Raw genomic sequence first — 25,506 nt, forward strand, 5'->3', positions numbered from 1 at the left:
TCCAATTAATTTTGGAATCTATCTTTATACGGAGTCACAGCTCCATTTTTCTGGACTGACAGAAAAGTAAATTCTCTACAAAATGCAGTAAGAAAGAAATTAAAATATTTTGGTTGCCTGTAGCCACCACTAGAGGGAGCTTAGGATTTTAATGTATACTGTAATACTTTGAACTCAAAATATCATTTTGTAGTATACTCCCTCTAGTGGTGGTAGGAAGTTACCTGAATTTTATTATTTCATTGGCTAAACTAGAGCTTTAATAACTATAATAGATTTCTGCACGGAATTTTTACACTATTTTGATAAGAAAGCATTTCATTTCAGACTTTGAGCAAATTGAGATCGTGGACAAGTCTCAATTAAAAACTAAATTTGAAGGCACTTGACATTCAAACCTTTTGCACAAGTATAAATTTGGTTAAAGACCTTCTTTATTTTATTAATAAAAGATATAAACTCTACATAAAAAGCATAAAAACATAGGGCATGCTCAACTTTATACAGCAGTGCAGTCAATTGTGCATGTACAAAACAAACACGACAATTGTCCATTCGCTCTTTAACTCTTCTGTATGTTTAGCCAACAGAAGAAGAAAAGATTTCGTGATAAACGTCCTTCCAGAAACCTGAATGCAAATGATCAGGTATCAGTATACAAAAGTCACTCAAGATTCCGAGTCTTCTATAACAGATGGACAATTACATAAAAATGTCAAAAAACATCTCACGTTCTCAATGTACAAAAAAAACACAACTTATCCAAACATGAGAGACTGTAAGAACATCCAAACAGCTACAAGTTTACTGGATTAACCAAATTCAGGGTGATTTTGGATTATATTTGTCTTGTACCCCTTTTGGAAGCTTCTCGTTACTTGTGTTTTAATGCAATATTTACCGTTGGTCCTTCATTATATGGTTCATTACAGATTGTCAAATTTAGTCGTATCAAGATTTCTTTTAAAAAAAGTATCAAGATTTAAAAAAAAAAAGTTTTGCAGATTATGGCAGTTCAACTATTGCTGTATGGGAAAGGTTAATCCATTAAACACTTGAACTATGTCATTCACTTATGAGACTATTAAAATTATTGATGTCAACTTGAAGTGAAACCAAGGTGGACGGGTTGTCCTGGTCACAAGTGTTCAGTGGAATCGACAGATGCAAAACTGAGCAATCCTTATGTAACGCAGCTTGTAGACGTATCGGGACTTCTTGCATTTTAAAGATTTGTATAAGACTCCAACTTCTTTGTAGAATGGTTCACTGACCATTGAACTTTCTTTGGAGGTAACACAACCTTTGCACAAACAATAAGCCTCAACAAGCTTCTGTGGATACCGGTTCAAATCTTTATTCATCCTAAAAATAAAAATGGAATATTGGATCAGTGGGCATTCGTGTAGATACAGCAGAAATAAAAAAAACTTCTCATTATTTTAAAGGGAATGTGATACCCAATTCATGGCCAGGATGTATCAGGCACCGGCTGCTTGACTTCAGCCATATATGTTTAACTCTAAAACGCTGCGTTGGTTCAGAGAAAAACATAATTTAATAGCCACTGGGTACCAAGCCACACAAGAGACCAATCAAAAGCTGGGTTCCCAACATCTTCTCACCGCCCACTGCTCTGGTGTCTCCCTATCGGCGCAAGCATGGAGAAACCTGTGATTCAAGGAGAGGACAGGGAGAAGCCGCCGGTGACCCGCCTTTCCGACTAGTGTCCCGTTCAGTTCAGTGTCTCCGGCGGCTCTTAAACTATGTTTTCCTCTGAAGTGCCACATTATTTCAGAGGTAGGCATATATTGCTGAAACATTTCACCCAAGGCTACACTTGCATTCACCTTTGTATTTTGATGAACAATGCCAATATGTCATTCAACTCGATTAAAATGACTACGCTTGAGCCTTTTTTCTCAGCCTATACATAAAAATGCTATATAGGAAATGCCGAGTAACTTTGTAAATGCATAGCATTACTTATCCTGGAAGGCTCTTAAGTTACGAAAAGTCTGGTTTTAGAGGTGGCAAATTGGACAATTCCCTAGAGCTCAATAAACAGCTGGATTCCTGTGGGTAGCCTAAATGTAGAACTGTCATGATCTGCTTAGCTTGTGGGATTAGGTAGTTCAGAGGTTAATCTGGACGGCCTCTCTCTGGGATTCTGGGAGGCTGCTTATAGCCTCATTGTGGGGTCATTCCTTGTCGCTTATACTCTGACCCTTGGCCGAGTGTGTGTGACCCTGTTGTGCCTGTGTCTGTGCTTTGGGCCTGTGCTACTTTATGTTTGTCTGGTTCTGATCTGGTTCTGTCCCCGTTAAGAGTTCTGCCTGTCCCTCCTGTACTTTGCTGCTATCTCCATGTATGACTCCTTGCCTACGTTCTGACTATTCTCTGACCCCCGTTTGTATGACCTGAGTTCCCTTATGCTCTACTCCAGGGTCCCTGTAGTGTCCTGCGCTCATCTCCTGCAGCAGGATGCTAAGCCCCGCCCCCTGTGGTCACATGATCGCAGGTCCTTCTGCTTTCTGCTATCCTCAGCATCTCCTCTCACCACGCTGCTCAGGTCCCATCTGTTAGACCTTTCCCTGCGGCATCTGACCCCGGGCTCTCCCGCAGTGTGGGTGAGTCACCCTGCTCAGCCATGGCAGTTCGCCAGTGCTGACTGGATCCTGATAAGAACATGATCAACTTCCATAAAGTACCGTAAAGAACCCGATAGTTTACCATCTTTAACTTTAAAGGGAATATATCATATGACACCTGCTGCTTGATCCACGGCTCCCACATTATAAGCATGTACTGTATATTTGAAAAAACTGCAACATATCAGAGAATGTAATAGCTGAAACCAGAGCCAGGGACTAGGTGACTACGAAGACTAGACACGATAGTATATCCCCACAAGCTACTCCTAACCCTGTTGATTGAAAGAATTCCCCTGTATTTTTATTGAGAGAAACCTGTCATACAAGCAAAGCAGAAAGTGGTAGGCTGATGGGGACCTATTTTTCTAGTCAATTGTCCCTGGTTGTCCCTTAACTATGATTGTCCTTGGAATGCCATAGCGTACATGCCATACATGTTCATATTGAGGGAGCTGTTCTTAATTTGTAATGTCCATGGTTTGAACAGGATGACTCATATGACATGTTCCCTTTAACGGGAATCTTTCAGAAGGTTTTTGCTATTTCATGTGAGAGCAGCATAATATAGGGCAAGTGAGCCTGATTCCAAGGTCACTTACTAGGCTATGTGCTGTAGTTTCAATACAATCAGTGTTGTATCAGCAAGAGATTATCACTGTCCGACTAGGTCTCACATGCAGACAATTCAGGCTAATTTGTTTAACCCTGTCCCGAACACTGATTAGTTGTTTAATGGCAAAGTACAATGTACACAGCAATCTGCCAATCAGTGGTGTGGGCAGGGTTATACAGTGCTCAGCGTTCACAGCACTCCTAGATCTATAACAGATAAACCAGGATTCTATTAAAACCACACCAAGCAGTCCAGTAAGTGATACATTCTAGGAATCAGGCTATCTTGCCATATATTATGCTGCTCTCAGATTACATGGAAAAACCTGATGACAGATTCCCTTTAAGACATTTTATGGTGCTATCATGTGACCACTAAATGACATTGTATTCGAAACATACGACAGTGTTATGTTGATATAGATGGCAGTACTATTTTAAGGCATTTTATGGTGGTATTATTTGGGCATTGCATCAAAAGTATTATTTTATGGTAGTAGCATTCATGAATAACCCCCTGTGAGGGGTGATGGGGTTTTACCTGTTGCTCACTGTGACCTTTTCTACAGAACTAGTGCAGAGTGGTATTCGCAATTCCCATTTGACCGCAATCTTTTCCTCACACATTCCTATGTTACTCTGCTTATAGGCAGACTAATTCTTCTGCAATAGGAAACCAGTCCATAATATAGTGCAGAAGCACAATGCTACTTGCTAATGGCAACACCATAGACAGCATGTCAATGCTATGCTATGTCAATAGCATAGATACAAATGAGATCCCTTTTAGGTGCTGAGTGCTGACTGACCCGAGAACACTACTAATGACCAATATTCAGAGGGTTGAACCACTTTTCTTTACCACTTCCATGTTTGCAAACATTATGGCGCCCACATGTCTACTCAATGAAATGGCTATAAGGACAATCTGGCATGGGCCCACATTCTCTAGGTGTCCTGTAGCTGTCACATGAGCTATTTCTTGGAACTTTGCACACTCCGGAGATCACTCCCTATAACAAGGTCTTTTGTGCTATGTATAAGCCTTTTTACTCATCCATTATTTCGTGACTTTACACTTTTCTCAAAATAAATCTGCCACCTACGCAAAGTTGACGAGAAATTCTATGTAGGACATCCACCCATACCTTTCACTGTGCCCTTAAATATTTCATCACCGCTTTACAGGATCTGTAAGCTTCCTCCATACATGATCACATCTTAATCCTAGCACAGGCCTTCTGTTGTTCTCCCAATTTGTCCCTCCAAACTCCTGCTGTAATGACTAACTTATTACAAGCTAAATATAGAAGTGTAAGAAGCTTAGTAAGTGTGAAAGTCATTATTCTGAATGAATGTATTGGAAGTTATTTTGGGTACAATAAAGCTAGTTCTTACCTGTAGGACCATGGAGAAATACTCCTGTCTTGGATCAGCTCTGAGGATGTGTTGACACTTGTGGGGCATTTCTTCATCTTTGCTTCAGAGAGATGGTCTGACTTACTCAGAAGAAGAGAATCTGGACATAGTCGATGAAGTTTATGCCTTAAATGTTCCTCAGAAGGATCCTTGCATCTTGTGTGTTTCCCTTGACACACCATAAAGGATAAGAGCAGAATGAGATCGAGCATCAGCTTCTTCATCTGCATAAGCAAAAGATGGATAAGGATCAAGACCTTCACTGTTGTTGTGAATAGATCAATTGATGCAATTCTTGACTAGATCTTGCATTGTGCATCCTTCAACATGTTCTGCTTCAGCGGTCGATCCATAACTTACAACATATTTAGCGTTATATTTATATGTCATTAAGGACAAGTGCAGTGCCCCAGAGTCCTGGTCGCTGCAGTAATGTCGCTCTGCCACTAAGGGGAGTGATGTTATGTCTGATTGCAATAAAGGAGTTCACCTGACCAGGTATCACAGTCACACATTACACTTCACACTCCGGCCACCAGGGGGAGCAAAAGGCACTATGTATTAGACCACTCCTCACACTCTGGTAAAACTGGGGGTTGGATAGGAAGTTAGAGAGAAAGCAGCCTGGGAGAGCTCCAGGGAGGACCTGTCAGGGGTGGGTTCCTGACAGGTACCTAGCAGAAAGGACAGAACGTGACGGAGCCGCGCCTGCACTACCTTGCGGCGGCATCCTAAGGAAGGACACGAAGCGAAGTATATTGTGGAGAAGTGAGAAACGAGATCACAGCACAAGGAGATAGAACCAGTAGGAGTCGTGCCCCGAGATCGGCAACATCCTACTGAGGCGCGTAGCCTGTGGCCGGAACGCCGAGGAAGTAACTGACTCCATGCATTACTTCAAACAGCAGCAGGACAGTTGATTACAGGTTGGCTGTCTACCTTAAATCACCTAAGCAGACATAGGGGGCAAACGTGGAGAGGGGCGTCTATAGGGTCCCAGAATAGCTCCGAGCCTACCCGTCATACGGGTGCGTCCTAGCCAGATAAACTTGGGGGACGGAAAAGAGAAAGAACTGATACGAGAGTTGTGAGGACTATCCCGTGGTGTTCAGCAGGGAAGGACTACAACACACAGGCGCTAGTTGGTAGGCAACGATTTCCACCTGCAAAGGGAACTCTGGATGTGCCTTCGGACCAGCCGGTCTCAGCCAGCCCTGTTAACTGTACTCTGGATTGCGGACCCCGAAGCCTTAAGCAAAAAGGTAAAGAGACTGCAACCCTGTGTCCTCGTTATTAACCGCGCCTCGCATCATCACTACCTACACTACTGGGAAGCCCTGAGGATATACTTCACCTGAGGGAAGGTATACCATCTAGCTGCCCTAACACCACCCCAGTGGACCCCTTAGCAGCGTTGGTCACCCTGACCGAATACCACAGGTGGCATCATGAACCCTGGACTAACTTTCATCACCTTTATTGGACGTCCCTTAGCAGGGTCACGGACCAGGTCCAGCCACCGTGACAACCCCAGCACCGAGACAGAGAGGACCGGTACCTAGTAACCCGCGGCCCTGCGTCTGGGGGCGCTCCACAAGCACTTATTGAGAAAGTGTCATCTCATTCACCTTCCAGCAGCCTGCAGCTCTCTCTTCTTCTGAGACCTCCTCAGTGTCTGAAATCTTTGTTCAGAAAACAAAATGTTTGGAAAACTGCTTAGCATGATATAAAATGATAAAAGGCGGTATCATCGCACATTTCTGGTTCATGCAGCTCCTGCTCAAATGCTTGCAGGACCCCTACCAGCCAGTGCAGCTTCTAATTTAGTGATGATGTTCTGACACAAATGTGACCGCTGCAGCCAATTTTTTGCCTACGCTAGAAGTGGCATTTTGCTGGTAAAGTTAGTATGTCTCCATTTTTTTTGTAACTTACTAAGCTGGCCAATCCCTTTAAAGGAAACCTGACAGAATTTTCATGCTACGCAAACCACTACCAACATGAATCAGACACCGTCTGCATTATTGGAACCATGTATGCTTTACTATAAAACAGCGGCATGTCAGAAAAAAAGAGCTGCCTGGGATGTAAGGCCCCAATTTATTAAGACTTGAGTTGAGTTTTAGGCCATGATGGACATGTAAGAATAAGATGAACTCAATTCATCAGTAGGCACGCGACACTTAATGAATTTAGGGCATCTTATCAGTCGAGTGGGTTTCGCAGAAATGTTATTCCAAAGTCTGGAGTAACATTTCTGGAGTCAGAAACACCACTAATTTGGATTAAATTGTTCGGTGAGCATAGCCATGCTCCATAGTAACCTTGTTACTCTCCAGCTCCCATTTTAACAGAGTTGCCGAAACTGGTGTGTAAACTCCAAAGTCGGACATTTTTTAAGCAACTTCACTTTGCAACTTTTCAAACTGTTTTACGCCAGTTTTCTGGCAGAAACACTTTGAAGTATTGGCCCCTATGTGCCTTGGATAACTAGTCAGAAGCAAGATTGTGCTGCTTCTAACCTCGTCACTACCCCAGACTGATAGGTGTCTCACTATATACACACATATTAGAAGCGGTTGATTATTGTAGGGGGTGGGAGAAGCCAAAAGAGACTGGCCTCGAAGTGATTACTCGAGGCGTGTAGTCCTCGGCTGTATAATAATAATGTGGCCATTGTCTGATTCATGCTGACAGTGTTCCAGGCATCATAAATCAGATGGCAGGATCCTAAAGTGTAAAAAATAATTCTGTAAATAGGTAAGAAGCAGTTAGATCTCCATTAGTGTCTGTTTGAGAATGGATGCTGTGAGGTGGGAGGAAGAGCAGCTGGGGGAGAACGGATCAGCGCACAAAGTTTAGCACTAGTGATGAGTGAGTATGCTCGTTATTCGAGATTTCCCGAGCACGCTCAGGTGTTCTCCGAGTATTTCAGCGTGCTCTGAGATTTAGTTTGTGTCGTCGAATCTGCATGATTTGTGGCTGTTAGACAACCTGAATACATGCAGGGATTGCCTGTTTGTTAGGGAATCCCCACATGTATTCAGGCTGTATAGCAGCCGCAAATCATGCAGCTGTGGCGACACAAACTAAGTCTCCGAGCATGGCCAAATACTCAGAGAACACCCGGGCGTGAAATCTCGAGTAATGAGCACACTCGCCCATAACTACTTAGCACCTAACATCATTCGAATAAGATGTGTGTGGATGACGTAGGACATGTTATCCACACAAAGCAAGAAGAATGATGGCAATCGCAAGAAGAGAGGAAGCGCCGCATCAAGACCAGAGACGCCCATTGGACCGGACCGCACCATAGGTGAGTATAATATAAGCTATTTTCTGTGTTACTAGATGGTGGCCCGATTCTAACGCATCGGGTATTCTAGAATATGCATGTCCACGTAGTATATTGCCCAGCCACGTAGTATATTGCCCAGCGACGTAGTATATTGCCCAGCCACGTAGTATATTGCCCAGTTACGTAGTATATTGCCCAGTGACGTAGTATATTGCCCAGCGATGTAGTATATTGGCCAGCGACGTAGTATATTGCCCAGCCACGTAGTATATTGCCGAGCCACGTAGTATATTGCCCAGTGACGTGGTATATTGCCCAGCCACGTAGTATATTGCCCAGCCACGTAGTATATTGTCCAGTGACGTAGTATATTGCCCAGCCACGTAGTATATTGCCCAGCCACGTAGTATATTGGCCAGCGATGTAGTATATTGCCCAGCCACGTAGTATATTGCCCAGCCACGTAGTATATTGTCCAGTGACGTAGTATATTGCCCAGCCACGTAGTATATTGCCCAGCCACGTAGTATATTGGCCAGCGATGTAGTATATTGCCCAGCCACGTAGTATATTGCCCAGCCACGTAGTATATTGCCCAGTGACATAGTATATTGCCCAGCCACATAGTATATTGCCCAGCCACGTAGTATATTGCCCAGTCACGTATTGCCCAGCCACATAGTATATAGCACAGCCCACGTAGTACGGTATATTGCCCAGCCACATAGTATATTGTCCAGCCACATAGTATATAGCAGAGCCACGTAGTATATTGCCCAGTCACGTAGTATATTGCCCAGTGACGTAGTATATTGCCCAGCCACGTAGTATATTGCCCAGTCACGTAGTATATTGTCCAGCCACATAGTATATAGCAGAGCCACGTAGTATATTGCCCAGCCACATAGTATATTGCCCAGTCACGTATATTGCCCAGCGATGTAGTATATTGCCCAGCGATGTAGTATATTGCCCAGCCATGTAGTATATTGGCCAGCCATGTAGTATATTGGCCAGCGACGTAGTATATTGCTATTGCCCAGCCACGTAGTATATTGCCCAGCCACGTAGCATATTGCCCAGTCACGTAGTATATTGCCCAGTGACGTAGTATATTGCCCAGCCACGTAGTATATTGCCCAGCCACGTAGTATATTGCCCAGTGACGTAGTATATTGCCCAGCCACGTAGTATATTGCCCAGCCACGTAGTATATTGCCCAGCCACGTAGTATATTGCCCAGCCACGTAGTATATTGCCCAGTGACATAGTATATTGCCCAGCCACATAGTATATTGCCCAGCCACGTAGTATATTGCCCAGTCACGTATTGCCCAGCCACATAGTATATAGTACAGCCCACGTAGTACGGTATATTGCCCAGCCACATAGTATATTGTCCAGCCACATAGTATATAGCAGAGCCACGTAGTATATTGCCCAGTCACGTAGTATATTGCCCAGTGACTTAGTATATTGCCCAGCCACGTAGTATATTGCCCAGTCACGTAGTATATTGTCCAGCCACATAGTATATAGCAGAGCCACGTAGTATATTGCCCAGCCACATAGTATATTGCCCAGTCACGTATATTGCCCAGCGATGTAGTATATTGCCCAGCGATGTAGTATATTGCCCAGCCATGTAGTATATTGGCCAGCCATGTAGTATATTGGCCAGCGACGTAGTATATTGCTATTGCCCAGCCACGTAGTATATTGCCCAGCCACGTAGTATATTGCCCAGTGACGTAGTATATTGCCCAGCCACGTAGCATATTGCCCAGTCACGTAGTATATTGCCCAGTGACGTAGTATATTGCCCAGCCACGTAGTATATTGCCCAGCCACATAGTATATTGCCCAGTGACGTAGTATATTGCCCAGCCACGTAGTATATTGCCCAGCCACGTAGTATATTGCCCAGTGGCGTAGTATATTGCCCAGCCACGTAGTATATTGCCCAGTGACGTAGTATATTGCCCAGCCACGTAGTATATTGCCCAGCCACGTAGTATATTGCCCAGCGATGTAGTATATTGCCCAGCCATGAATAAGAGGTGTGTGGATGACGTAGGACACGTTATCCACACAAAGCAAGAAGAATGATGGCAATTGCAAGAAGAGAGGAAGCGCCACATCAAGACCAGAGACGCCCATTGGACCGGACCGCACCATAGGTGAGTATAATATATTTTCTGTGTTACTAGATGGTGACCCAATTCTAACGCATCGGGTATTCTAGAATTCGCATGTCCACGTAGTATATTGCCCAGCCACGTAGTATATTGCCCAGGGACGTAGTATATTGCCCAGCCACGTAGTATATTGCCCAGTCACGTAGTATATTGCCCAGCGACATAGTATATTGCCCAGAGATGTAGTATATTGCCCAGCCATGTAGTATATTGGCCAGCGACGTAGTATATTGCCCAGCCACGTAGTATATTGCCCAGCCACGTAGTATATTGCCCAGTCATGTAGTATATTGCCCAGTGACGTAGTATATTGCCCAGCCACGTAGTATATTGCCCAGCCACGCAGTATATTGCCCAGCCACGTAGTATATTGTCCAGTGACGTAGTATATTGCCCAGCCACGTAGTATATTGCCCAGCCACGTAGTATATTGGCCAGCAATGTAGTTTATTGCCCAGCCACGTAGTATATTGCCCAGCCACGTAGTATATTGCCCAGTGACGTAGTATATTGCCCAGCCACGTAGTATATTGCCCAGCCACGTAGTATATTGCCCAGTCACGTATTGCCCAGCCACATAGCATATAGCACAGCCCACGTAGTACGGTATATTGTCCAGCCACATAGTATATAGCAGAGCCACGTAGTATATTGCCCAGTCACGTAGTATATTGCCCAGTGAAGTAGTATATTGCCCAGCCACGTAGTATATTGCCCAGTCACGTAGTATATTGCCCAGTCACGTAGTATATAGAAGAGCCACGTAGTATATTGCCCAGCCACGTAGTATATTGCCCAGTCACGTAGTATATTGCCCAGCGACGTAGTATATTGCCCAGCCACGTAGTATATTGCCCAGCCACGTAGTATATTGGCCAGCGATGTAGTATATTGCCCAGCCACGTAGTATATTGCCCAGCCACGTAGTATATTGCCCAGTCACGTATTGCCCAGCCACATAGTATATAGCACAGCCCACGTAGTACAGTATATTGCCCAGTCACGTAGTATATTGTCCAGCCACATAGTATATAGCAGAGCCACGTAGTATATTGCCCAGCCACGTAGTATATTGCCCAGTCACGTAGTATATTGCCCAGCGACGTAGTATATTGCCCAGCCACGTAGTATATTGCCCAGCCACGTAGTATATTGGCCAGCGATGTAGTATATTGCCCAGCCACGTAGTATATTGCCCAGTGACGTAGTATATTGCCCAGCCACGTAGTATATTGCCCAGCCACGTAGCATATTGCCCAGTCACGTATTGCCCAGCCACATAGTATATAGCACAGCCCACGTAGTACGGTATATTGCCCAGTCACGTAGTATATTGTCCAGCCACATAGTATATAGCAGAGCCACGTAGTATATTGCCCAGCCACGTAGTATATTGCCCAGTCACGTAGTATATTGCCCAGCGACGTAGTATATTGCCCAGCCACGTAGTATATTGCCCAGCCACGTAGTATATTGGCCAGCGATGTAGTATATTGCCCAGCCACGTAGTATATTGCCCAGTGACGTAGTATATTGCCCAGTCACGTAGTATATTGCCCAGCCACGTAGTATATTGCCCAGCCAAGTAGCATATTGCCCAGTCACGTATTGCCCAGCCACATAGTATATAGCACAGCCCACGTAGTACGGTATATTGCCCAGCCACGTAGTATATTGTCCAGCCACATAGTATATAGCAGAGCCACGTAGTATATTGCCCAGTCATGTAGTATATTGCCCAGTGACGTAGTATATTGCCCAGCCACGTAGTATATTGCCCAGTCACGTAGTATATTGTCCAGCCACATAGTATATAGCAGAGCCACGTAGTATATTGCCCAGTCACGTAGTATATTGCCCAGCACAGAGCCACGTAGTATAGAGACTTAAAAAAAATAAACATATATCACCTATAGCCCGTTGAAGTCCTGCTATAATTACCATCCGCCGCTTTTCTCGCTCCTCGCCACGCTCCTGGGATCGCTCCATTGCAATCGGCAGCTTGCGGTGCCAGGGCTGGTGTGAGCAGGACCTATGATGACGTCGCAGTCACACGACCGTGACGTCACGGCAGGTCCTTGTCACACATCAGCCCTGGGACGGGACCGGAAGCTGCCGCTTGCAATGGAGCGGTCCCGGGAGCGTGGCGAGGAGCGAGAAAGGCGGCGGAGGGTGAGTATAGCAGGTTTTTTGTTTATTATTTTTAACATGACATATTTTTACTATTGATGCCGAATAGGCAGCATCAATAGTAAATAGTTGGGGACACACAGGGTTAATAGCAGCGGTAACGGAGTGCGTTACACTGCGGGCCGTTACCGCTGCCATTAACCCTGTGTGAGCGGTGAGTGGAGGGGATTACGGAGCGGGCGCTGGGCAGTGAGTGCAGGGGAGTAGGGGAGGGACTAATCGGACTGTGGCCGTCGCTGATTGATCGCGGCAGCCATGACAGGCAGCTGCCGAGACCAATCAGCGAACGAATAACCATGACAGAAGGACAGACAGACCGACGGAAGTACCCCTTAGACAATTATGTATATAGATGCAGAGCACCTTGGGTACAAATATACAGCATTCTAGTATGCTGTATATGAGGACATACAGGCGCTGGCCCTACTTTATATGGGAAAAACATGGTGTCAGGTTCTAATTAAGAAGATATTTATATAATTATAGCTTGACCCTTGACCCTTAGTTATTTCATACTTTTTGCTTAAATTACACATAACATTTTTGAAATAAATGGTTATCCATTGTTTTATTTCTTATTCTTTTTTTAATTTTATCTTGGTATTTTTCTTACCCTAGTCTTAAAGAATACTCAATCACTTACCTTAGTCATAACCTTAACCCCAGTTATTTCCCTAGTCCTAACCTGATCCCTAACCCAAAGTCCTAACCACAACCCTAGTTAAAGTTACAAAAAGTGTGTAAAAACTTGTGCTGCCTTTGTCGCCTCAGTCGCCTCCTATGCAGAGTGCAGCAGTTGAGATGAGTTTCACTTTGGCTGCACTCTCCATCGGCAGCATAGGTTATGCTGCCAGCAGAGAGTGGCCGCCCTAAGGCTGCCGTCACACTAGCAGTATTTGGTCAGTATTTTACCTCAGAATGTGTAAGCCAAAACCAGGAGTGGAACAAATAGAGGAAAAGTATAATAGAAACATATGCACCACTTCTGGATTTATCACCTGCTCCTGGTTTTGGCTTACAAATACTGAGGTAAAATACTGACCAAATACTGCCAGTGTGACGGCAGCCTAATTCTGATAGAGAAAGCTGCTCTTTTTTTAGTTTGACGGGTGGGGGGAGATTAGATTTTTGCACCCCTATAGAATTCTGTGGCGGTTTCATGCAATGTCACTGCACGGAGGCCACAATTCAAAATAAAGCTGTCCCTCGATGTAGCCATGAGGTAATCAAGCACTTTGATATTAGCCTGTTAATCTGCTGTCTTTTGCCCTTGGCATCAGACTACTAACTGCTATGTAACTACTTTATTTAATGAAAAACTGAGAAATGGTAAATCCCTATGTCTCCCTAAAAAGAGAACAATTTATTATCCCATCTGGAGTAAAAATGACATTTATTACAAGACTACACACCAAGCTGTAGGGAAGCCTGCTAAGCCTTTAATACTCTATTTCAAGGTTTATATTCTCCATAAAATAGGGCAAAGTTCCCAAGTGTGAAAACAAACTTATATTAATAGCCAATGAGCTGTGCTTTCCTAGTTGACATTTGGGGATAGAGCAGGGGGAGCTGAGCGGATTGATATATAGGTATGTGTGAAAAGATTTATTATAATTTGTGTTTTCATCATTTAATTCTCTGCTTTTTCTGGGGGTTTTGGGTCAAGTGGGCGGTCCTATCAGTGGCTGACAGCTTTCTGTGCATAAATGTGCATACAGCTGTCAGTCACTGGTAGGACCACCCACTGGACCACAAATCACAAAAAGAGCTGAGGTTTTAATAAATAAAAACTAGTGTTGAGCGAATATACTCGTTACTTAAGATTTCTCGAGCATGCTCGGGGGTCCTCCGAGTATTTTTTAGTGCTCGGAGATTTAATTTTCATCGCCACAGCTGAATGATTTACATCTGTTAGCCAGCATAAGTACATGTGGGGGTTGCCTGGTTGCTAGGGAATCCCCACATGCACTTATGCTGGCTAAGACATGTAAATCATTCAGCTGCGGCAATAAAAACTAAATCTCCGAGCACTAAAAAAATACTCGGAGGTCACCCGAGCATGCTCGAGAAATCTCGAGTAACAAGTATATTCGCTCATCACTAATAAAAACAGGTTATCCTCAATCCTTTTCCACACAACTATGTATTAATCTGCTCAGTTCCCCCTGCTCTATAACATAATGCCTGCAGATTAGACTGCCCCTCTCTATTCCTGAGATATGACCCCCTTTTCCTGAATAAAAATCTACTGGTTTTAGCCAAATGGGCGTGTTCATCAACTATTTGCTGTAAAAATCTTCTTGAGGAACACACCTAGTTGGATAAAAATACTAGATTTATATACAGGGAAGAGGGGACTATAGTTTAGTAATCGAGAAGCAGAGGAACAAAAGAATAATAATGCCAATCAGGAGACTGCAGCATTTACAGCAAGTAAAATATTACATATTTATGGCAAGTTGCAAGTGATTTATAAATTAATTCACATATGGTAATTTTTCTTTTACATATTTTTGGTAAGTAACTGGTCCTTAGTACAGGTAATATAATATTCCTACAGTTCTGTAAAGTGTAGCTTTTGTAAACCAAATATGATTGTCCGGATTACTACAAGGCCAAGTAATCGGATAGGGAGGTGCGGTGTTTTGGTTCGCAGCGACCGTCCCTCCTGCCTGGTTTATGACACCCTATACATGGGCAGGATAAGCAGCCGACTGTATTCTATTACCAGGCTCATGGGGATATGAACCTTGCTCCGTATTATTGCTTTACTGCCATCTGTAAAGGAAGCAGTTTCCGTAACAGGTAGGTACCTTAACCAGATTGGATTTGCATCTAAGTAAGATATGTGGCGCCAGAAGTGTCTGGCAACTGCTTATCCTGCTATCACCAATCGGTCCAGCATGTTTGCTAATTTGATTGAGGTTTTACTCATGTGTTTATCATCTTAAAGGGGGTTTCCACTTTTAGGAAAGTGGATCCTAAACTTTCTGCAGTACATAAAATAACAAACAGATCAGATACTCATGCTCCCCGGGTCCAGCTCATCATTTATTGGGTCTTGGTGTTTTGGCTGCAGCATTGATGTCACTTTGACGCTCAGCGGCTCATTCCATCTACCTTGTTACAGCAGCTGACTGGTGATACAAAGTGTTGACGTGATGTCACCGCTGCAGCCTGTCACTGAGCTCAGCGGCTCATTCCATCTACCTTGTTAACGCAGCTGAGTGGTGATGCAAACTGTTGACATGATGTCACCGCTGCAGCCTGTCACTGAGCTCAGTGGCTTATTCCATCTACCTCATTACAGAAGCTGAATGGTGATGCAAACTGTTGACATGATGTCAGCGCTGCAGCCTGTCACTGAGCTCAGTGGCTTATTCCATCTACCTCATTACAGAAGCTGAATGGTGATGCAAACTGTTGATGTGATGCCACCACTGCAGCCTGTCACTGAGCTCAGCGGTTTATTCCATCTACCTCATTACAGCAGTTGACTGGCGATGCGAACTGTTAACGTGTTGTCACCACTGCAGCCTGTCACTGAGCTCAGCGACTCAATCCATCTACCTTGTTAAAGCAGCTGAGTGGTGATGCGAACTGTTGACGTGATGTCACCGCTGCAGCCTGTCACTGAGCTCAGTGGCTTATTCCATCTACCTCATTACAGAAGCTGAATGGTGATGTGAACTGTTGACGTGATGTCACCGCTCCGCTGCAGCCTGTCACTGAGCTCAGCAGTTTATTCCATCTACCTCATTACAGCAGTTGACTGGTGATGCAAACTGTTAACGTGATGTCACCACTGCAGCCAAAACACTGAGACCTGAGCAGCAGTGAAGAGTCGATGCTGGTATTTTTGTTATTTTATTTATTTTAGAGTATTTAGTGTTCTTAATACAACTGTCACCCCTAATAATAGCATTCAGTATCCATCTACTGTTTGTCCTACAACAATCATTTCACGCATCTTTTGGTCTGAATCGTATGCGCTTTTTTGTGGTCGTGTTTTCACAGCTCATCCTAAACTTTCTTGTTGCTTGTAAAACTGTCAGCAATTTAGAGTTGACAAAAATCCACATTCAGTATAACCGGCTCTTCCAGATTCTCCAAATATTGTGACATTTCGTCCAAAGAAGATGAGTGATGAAAATATTTCAGTTTAAGGTAGACCTAACAATACAGCGGTGCCGAAATACAGATGGGAAAGTCCAGCATGTTACAGGTTTGCTTTCAGTGTAGCAGTCCCTTACACGCGCAGTATATTAATCATATAGTGCAAAGAATATATATGAAAGTAAAATAAGATTAGTACTAGTGATGAGCGAGTGTACTCGTTGCTCGGGTTTTCTCGAGCACGCTCGGGTGGTCTACGAGTATTTGTGACTGCTCGGAAATTTAGTTTTCATCACAGCAGCTGAATGATTTACAGCTACTAGACAGGCTGAGTACATGTGGAGTTGCCTGGTTGCTAGGGAATCCCTACATGTAATCAAGCTGGCTAGTAGCTGTAAATTATTCAGCTGAGGCAATGAAAACTAAATCTCCGAGGAGTCATAAATACTCAGAGACCATCCGAGAATGCTCGGGAAAACCCGAGCAACGAGTATACTTGCTCATCACTAATTAGTACCAAAGGGGTTTTTCGGGAATTGAAATTGATAATTCTGGATATTCTTTTTGGGCTCGCTCACATGAGCGGATACATCGGATGAGTGCTATCTGAAGCTTTATCCTGACCAATGCTATACTATTGGAACATCATTACCATAATTGATCTGATTCTCTCGGAAGTTAGAATATACGTTAGTGTGACCCCTGCCTTTGAGACATCATCTGTCAAGGAGGCACTGATAACCCAAACCCACAGATGTTCAGATGGTCCTACCAGAAACTGCGCTTGCAGCCTCAATTCTTTTATAAGGGCCTTAAGGGGTGCTGGCTGTACCAGGCAGTTTATTGGGTTTTGTTTTAACAAAAATGGTAGGAAAATCCAGTAGTACTGCCTGGGGAAAGCAAAACAGGCAAAGCCCAAGGGCCAAGGGGCAGATAGAGGGTACAAGTATTCTTTCCATTGGCATATAGATTCACCTGGATAGCACCAAATTATCCCCTAAGGCCGAATATGCCAAGCTCCTGTGATTGGCATAGTTTGAAACAAATCCATACTCAAGAGTAACAAATATATGAAATGTACCTGTACTTGAGCACCTGTACACTAGCAGAGGTATCGAGCAGAAGGGCACCTGTATGTGGGTTCACTTATCTCAGAAATCCTTTTTATGGGTGTCTAGCAGAGCTCAATATTGGAAGGGTCATGGGTTGTTGAGGACTAAAGATCGGAGTTATGGATCACCTGAGATATGGAGATCCACGCTGCACAGTGCCTCAACATGTGTTTACATTCTCTGAACTTTTTACAGCAATTGCTGAGTTGTAAAACCGCCATTTACATCCCTATCCTGCATTTATGATCCTGCAGATTGAGCAAGCAAGATGCATGCTGCGATAGTCTCCAAACAACCGATATACAGAACATTAAGTGTCAGGTGGAAAGGATCATCTGCAATGTTATTTACTAAGACCTGAGGTCGGGTTTATCTCCTGGCAGTGCCTGCTGGACAGACAGACTCTGCAGAGCAGGGTGAGGAACCTTGCCAGCCATACCGTGCTGCCAACTACTAAAACAGTCAATACCCCCAATAACATGTATGTTTGTCTTGGCTGAGCATACATGGTAATCTTATCGAAGTAAAGGTAGGATAAGTGGCTGCCAGACAGCTCCAGCATTTCAGTTCTTGGGGAAAACGCTAAGACCCCCAGGAAAAAACTAAAATTGAAACATGATAGCTTTCCTATATTTTTATATAGCCCCAAAATATTCCAGAGAGGTTATAAATGTCATCAATGAAATCAGTCTTACTAGAATTTGTGCATTATTATAGAGGAAATATTAGACTTACAGCTATTTTCTGTCTTGCCAATAATTTGCCCAGTTAATCCATTACACCAACAACATAGATCCCCTTTCATTGTAAGACTGTGGTACACCGGTGTATGATAATAGAGCATTAAAGGTTGGACCTGAAGCCTACGAGCCACAGATATGACAGCTAGGTATTCTAGGATAGATAGGTAATTCAGTCTTTAGGAATATCTCATCAATCTTTACATTATACTTGGTCATCAATGGAGAGAATAGGGCATAACCCCCAGTTTCAAGATCAATGAACACAAATTGATGGATAGATAGATAGATAGATAGATAGATAGATAGATAGATAGATAGATAGATAGATAGATTCTGCAAATTAAATTTGACTGAATGCAAGATTTATTCTGCAAATGTAGCAGAACAGAACATATTGACTTCTTGGTACCAGCATGATCTGTGCACACTGATAATACTCTGTAAGTTCACATGCAGTCCTATGTCAAATCAAATGCAACACAATGATATATTATGACACTTTGCACCTCTGTTCTATACAGAATTAACGACAAATGCCATCCCTGCTGCCCCGCTGTTGAATCTCACCTTGGCTGTAATTTCTTAGACGTGGCCTTTAATAGGAAAGAACCAAGTGATGTGTTTGCAAAACTGAATTCTTGGCTACCTTTATAACCTTCCGTCAATGCCGCCTACAAGTAATGATGGACAGACTGCTTGAACTTCCCCATTGTTTTTTTTCTTCACTTTGTTGTACCTGAAACTGAACGAGGAACAGGTTTCTGGATGGAGGCCAGCAGTGAATGGCTTGTAAAAAACACACCCAGATTTGTCACACCTGCCCGTGTACTTTGCACTCCCCTTAGGTGTTACGAGAAAAATGGTCTATTGCAAGGAAAGGAGTGTTATGGAGAGAAAAGGCAAGTCCCGAGCTTCAAATGGCTGAGATTGCTATTCAACTGGGTGTATTATAGGGACACTCTGCCCATATAACAGAGCCCTGTGTTTTGCTATGTAATAGAGGCAGTGCATCTGTCAGTATATATGGGGGATAGTGGTTGGTTGTTTTCAGGAGCCCTGCGACCATTTTGGCAATCACTGGTCAAAAGTCAGCCGATCGGGTCCCTTATGCCTGTGAACCCTCATAAATGTGACAAAAGCAAAGGTGTAACTAAAGGCTTGTGGGTAATGAATAAAAAGTTCAGTTTTGGCCCCCAGCTCCTGCCTTCTGATTGTCTAAGTTGTTGAAGAAAACCACCATATAATCTATGGAAGTGAACTTATCAATTGCATTGTTCCTAATGTTCTAAGGTATTGAAAGGGCAATATCCAAGGTCCCCGTTGACCCTGACTATTGAAACGATCAGTATTGATATCCATGGTGATCTACAGCATTAAAGTGAACAAAGTAGATATCACTCATCAGGGCTGCCACTAGAAATTTCGGGGCCCCATACTGGCAAAATTTTCGGGGCCCCCTTGAAACTCCCAGGCTCCACCCCAGCCCCGCCTCCAGGCTCCACCCCTCGAACTGTCCACAGTCTCACCGCTCTCTCTTGGAAAATCTCCACTTCTCACCTATCACACATTGACAGTTCCCATCACCAGATCACACATATAGCCGGCAGCTTTTGTTTTGGCCAAAAGATTTTTTAGGCCGCCACCATAACACGGTAGACACTATTGGCCGGGCCCTACTCTGCTGTAACCTATTAAATATTTGTTAAAATATGCAATACAATTTAGGTATATTTTTATTTATTTTTAAATTTTTAAAATGACCTATAATACTACATACAAGGAACAAATACCACAGCACTATGACCAGACCACATATTACCACCACAGTGATCGAATAATATAAAATACAAGGAACAAATACCGCTACACCATGACCAGACCGCATATTACCACCAATGACTGAATACTACAATACTGATCAGTAATAAAAAAAAACCCCACAATACTATCACCATCAGTGCCATTATACACAGGAGATCTGTACTTAGTATGCAGTGTCTGTGTAGAGGTAATACAGTGATCACCGGTGACATTGTACACAAGAGTTCTGTATATAATGTATAGGTAATACAGTGATCACTGGTGACATTATACACAGGACCTCTGTATATAGTATACAGTGTATAGTGTCAGCGTATAGGTAACACTGACTCACCAGTGACGTCTCTAGGTGAAGTCCTTCATCTTTCATCCAGCACAGACCGCCATCACTTCATCCAGCCAGGACTCGTCTCTGCAGGAAATAACACAGTTATCTGGAGTTCTGCTTGTAGAACACATTACTTAATTTTCCCAGCCTTTACATTACACCACATGAAGAAGGCAACACAGTATCACTCTACACAGTAACAGGATCGCCCCCCCATTTAAAACAGTATACTCAAAAAATAAAATAAATGCGTCACTGCAATAATAATATCCCTTAATTAGCCCCTATGGCAATATTCGCCATCCTAGCCCCCGTGTGTCTCATTCCTGGCGTCAGCCATATGTCCTCCCATCCTGCCCCATATGATCTCCCCATCCTGCCCCATCTGTCTCCATCCTGCCCCATCTGTCTCCATCCTGCCCCATCTGTCTCCAATCCTGCCCCATCTGTCTCCATTCTGCCCCATCTGTTTCCAATCCTGCTCCATCTGTGTCCAGCACTCTGCCCCATCTGTGTCCAGCACTCTGCCCCATCTGTGTCCAATCCTGCCCCATCTGTGTCCAGCACTCTGCCCCATCTGTGTCGAGCACTCTGCCCCATCTGTGTCCAATCCTGCCCCATCTGTGTCCAGCACTCTGCTCCATCTGTGTCCAGCACTCTGCCCCATCTGTTTCTAATCCTCCCCATCTGTGTCCAGCACTCTGCCCCATCTGTGTCCAGCACTCTGCCCCATCTGTTTCCAATCCTGCCCCATCTGTGTCTAGCACTCTGCCCCATCTGTGTCCAATCCTGTCCCATCTGTGTCCAGCACTCTGCCCCATCTGTTTCCAATCCTGCCCCATCTGTGTCCAGCACTCTGCCCCATCTGTGTCCAGCACTCTGCCCCATCTGTGTCCAGCACTCTGCCCCATCTGTGTCCAGCACTCTGCCCCATCTGTGTCCAGCACTCTGCCCCATCTGTGTCCAGCACTCTGCCCCATCTGTTTCCAATCCTGACCTGCCCCATCTGTTTCCAATCCTGCCCCATCTGTGTCCAGCACTCTGCCCCATCTGTGTCCAGCACTCTGCCCCATCTGTTTCCAATCCTGCCCCATCTGTGTCCAGTACTCTGCCCCATCTGTGTCCAGCACTCTGCCCCATCTGTGTCCAGCACTCTGCCCCATCTGTGTCCAGCACTCTGCCCCATCTGTGTCCAGCACTCTGCCCCATCTGTTTCCAGCACTCTGCCCCATCTGTGTCCAGCACTCTGCCCCATCTGTTTCCAGCACTCTGCCCCATCTGTGTCCAGCACTCTGCCCCATCTGTGTCCAGCACTCTGCCCCATCTGTGTCCAGCACTCTGCCCCATCTGTGTCCAGCACTCTGCCCCATCTGTGTCCAGCACTCTGCCCCATCTGTGTCCAGCACTCTGCCCCATCTGTGTCCAGCACTCTGCCCCATCTGTGTCCAATCCTGCCCCATCTCTGTCCAGCACTCTGCCCCATCTCTGTCCAGCACTCTGCCCCATCTCTGTCCAGCATTCTGCCCCATCTCTGTCCAGCACTCTGCCCCATCTCTGTCCAGCACTCTGCCCCATCTCTGTCCAGCACTCTGCCCCATCTCTGTCCAGCACTCTGCCCCATCTCTGTCCAGCACTCTGCCCCATCTCTGTCCAGCACTCTGCCCCATCTCTGTCCAGCACTCTGCCCCATCTGTTTCCAATCCTGCCCCATCTCTGTCCAGCACTCTGCCCCATCTCTGTCCAGCACTCTGCCCCATCTCTGTCCAGCACTCTGCCCAGCACTCTGCCCCATCTGTTTCCAATCCTGCCCCATCTGTGTCCAGCACTCTGTCCCATCTGTGTCGAGCACTCTGCCCCATCTGTGTCCAATCCTGCCCCATCTGTGTCCAGCACTCTGCCCCATCTGTTTCCAATCCTGCCCCATCTGTGTCCAGCACTCTGCTCCATCTGTGTCCAGCACTTTGCTCCATCTGTGTCCAGCACTCTGCCCCATCTGTGTCCAGCACTCTGCCCCATCTGTTTCTAATCCTCCCCCATCTGTGTCCAGCACTCTGCCCCATCTGTGTCCAGCACTCTGCCCCATCTGTGTCCAATCCTGCCCCATCTGTGTCCAGCACTCTGCCCCATCTGTGTCCAGCACTCTGCCCCATCTGTGTCCAGCACTCTGCCCCATCTGTGTCCAGCACTCTGCCCCATCTGTTTCCAATCCTGCCCCATCTGTGTCCAGCACTCTGCCCCATCTGTGTCCAGCACTCTGCCCCATCTGTTTCCAATCCTGCCCCATCTGTGTCCAGCACTCTGCCCCATCTGTGTCCAATCCTGCCCCATCTGTGTCCAGCACTCTGCCCCATCTGTTTCCAGCACTCTGCCCCATCTGTGTCCAGCACTCTGCCCCATCTGTGTCCAGCACTCTGCCCCATCTGTTTCCAGCACTCTGCCCCATCTATTTCCAATCCTGCCCCATCTCTGTCCAGCACTCTGCCCCATCTCTGTCCAGCACTCTGCCCCATCTCTGTCCAGCACTCTGCCCAGCACTCTGCCCCATCTGTTTCCAATCCTGCCCCATCTGTGTCCAGCACTCTGTCCCATCTGTGTCGAGCACTCTGCCCCATCTGTGTCCAATCCTGCCCCATCTGTGTCCAGCACTCTGCCCCATCTGTTTCCAATCCTGCCCCATCTGTGTCCAGCACTCTGCTCCATCTGTGTCCAGCACTCTGCTCCATCTGTGTCCAGCACTCTGCCCCATCTGTGTCCAGCACTCTGCCCCATCTGTTTCTAATCCTCCCCCATCTGTGTCCAGCACTCTGCCCCATCTGTGTCCAGCACTCTGCCCCATCTGTTTCCAATCCTGCCCCATCTGTGTCTAGCACTCTGCCCCATCTGTGTCCAATCCTGTCCCATCTGTGTCCAGCACTCTGCCCCATCTCTGTCCAGCACTCTGCCCCATCTGTTTCCAATCCTGCCCCATCTGTGTCCAGCACTCTGCCCCATCTGTGTCCAGCACTCTGCCCCATCTGTTTCCAATCCTGCCCCATCTGTGTCCAGCACTCTGCCCCATCTGTGTCCAATCCTGCCCCATCTGTGTCCAGCACTCTGCCCCATCTGTTTCCAGCACTCTGCCCCATCTGTGTCCAGCACTCTGCCCCATCTGTGTCCAGCACTCTGCCCCATCTGTGTCCAGCACTCTGCCCCATCTCTGTCCAGCACTCTGCCCCATCTGTTTCCAATCCTGCCCCATCTCTGTCCAGCACTCTGCCCCATCTCTGTCCAGCACTCTGCCCCATCTCTGTCCAGCACTCTGCCCAGCACTCTGCCCCATCTGTTTCCAATCCTGCCCCATCTGTGTCCAGCACTCTGTCCCATCTGTGTCGAGCACTCTGCCCCATCTGTTTCCAATCCTGCCCCATCTGTGTCCAGCACTCTGCCCCATCTGTGTCCAGCACTCTGCCCCATCTGTTTCCAATCCTGCCCCATCTGTGTCCAGCACTCTGCCCCATCTGTGTCCAGCACTCTGCCCCATCTGTGTCCAATCCTGCCCCATCTGTGTCCAGCACTCTGCCCCATCTGTGTCCAGCACTCTGCCCCATCTGTGTCCAGCACTCTGCCCCATCTGTGTCCAGCACTCTGCCCCATCTGTGTCCAGCACTCTGCCCCATCTGTGTCCAGCACTCTGCCCCATCTGTGTCCAGCACTCTGCCCCATCTGTTTCCAATCCTGCCCCATCTCTGTCCAGCACTCTGCCCCATCTCTGTCCAGCACTCTGCCCCATCTCTGTCCAGCACTCTGCCCAGCACTCTGCCCCATCTGTGTCCAGCACTCTGCCCCATCTGTGTCCAGCACTCTGCCCCATCTGTGTCCAGCACTCTGCCCCATCTGTGTCCAGCACTCTGCCCCATCTGTGTCCAGCACTCTGCCCCATCTGTGTCCAGCACTCTGCCCCATCTGTGTCCAGCACTCTGCCCCATCTGTGTCCAGCACTCTGCCCCATCTGTGTCCAGCACTCTGCCCCATCTGTTTCCAATCCTGCCCCATCTCTGTCCAGCACTCTGCCCCATCTCTGTCCAGCACTCTGCCCCATCTGTGTCCAGCACTCTGCCCCATCTGTGTCCAGCACTCTGCCCCATCTGTGTCCAGCACTCTGCCCCATCTGTGTCCAGCACTCTGCCCCATCTGTGTCCAGCACTCTGCCCCATCTGTGTCCAGCACTCTGCCCCATCTGTGTCCAGCACTCTGCCCCATCTGTGTCCAGCACTCTGCCCCATCTGTGTCCAGCACTCTGCCCCATCTGTTTCCAATCCTGCCCCATCTCTGTCCAGCACTCTGCCCCATCTCTGTCCAGCACTCTGCCCCATCTCTGTCCAGCACTCTGCCCCATCTCTGTCCAGCACTCTGCCCCATCTCTGTCCAGCACTCTGCCCCATCTCTGTCCAGCACTCTGCCCCATCTCTGTCCAGCACTCTGCCCCATCTCTGTCCAGCGCACTGCCCCATCTGTGTCCAGCACTCTGCCCCATCTCTGTCCAGCGTTTTTCCCTGGGCCCCCCGGATCTCCGCTCTCAAGGAAAAAAAAAAAAAAAGTTCTTCTTACCTGGCCGTGCTCCTGCGGCGGGTGAAGTTCTCTGTCTCCACGCAGCTGCAGCGTGCACTCGCCGGCGACTGACAATGACGTCAGACGCCGGCGACATGCACGCACGCTGCGGCTGACGTCAGCTGCCAGCCTCAGATTGGCTGGCGGCTGTTAACTATTGACGTGCGGGCCCGCACCCGCACGTCAATAGCTTTGAACAGCTGCAGCATCGGCGCTAAGGGCCCGGTTCAGCCTGCGGCTGCCGGTAGGGGCCCGGTGAGCAGATGAGATGGGGCCCGATGCGGGCCCACTCTGCCCACCGGGCCCCATACGCCAGTCACGGGCGTCATGCCCTGATGGCGGCCCTGTAAAATGCTCACATATATACATACAGTATACCAGTATATGACGTCTTCTCACGCATTATAGGTGAGGTGTGTTATTAA

General features: G+C 46.4%; 1 protein-coding gene across 1 annotated transcript; it reads right to left on the bottom strand.

The window, feature by feature from the left end:
• Window positions 1–416: 416 nt before the first annotated feature.
• Window positions 417–19,059, bottom strand: LOC138664912 (interleukin-17D-like). The gene is made up of 3 exons (XM_069751955.1): window positions 18,913–19,059; window positions 4,665–4,909; window positions 417–1,365 (listed from the first exon to the last, which is right to left on the bottom strand). The coding sequence occupies exons 2-3, from the start codon at window positions 4,907–4,909 to the stop codon at window positions 1,149–1,151; spliced, it is 462 nt and encodes a 153-aa protein (XP_069608056.1). The 5' UTR covers window positions 18,913–19,059; the 3' UTR covers window positions 417–1,148.
• Window positions 19,060–25,506: the final 6,447 nt, after the last annotated feature.

Source organism: Ranitomeya imitator, chromosome 2, assembly GCF_032444005.1.
Source record: "Ranitomeya imitator isolate aRanImi1 chromosome 2, aRanImi1.pri, whole genome shotgun sequence".
NCBI lineage: Eukaryota > Metazoa > Chordata > Amphibia > Anura > Dendrobatidae > Ranitomeya > Ranitomeya imitator.

Bases quoted from the DNA above. Each gene is read 5' to 3' on its own strand.
- LOC138664912 (XM_069751955.1), bottom strand. From the start codon at position 4,909: ATGAAGAAGCTGATGCTCGATCTCATTCTGCTCTTATCCTTTATGGTG. The intron at 1,366-4,664 runs GTAAGAACTAGC...TTTTATTTTTAG, and splicing joins ATTTCTCCATGGTCCTACAG to GATGAATAAAGATTTGAACC.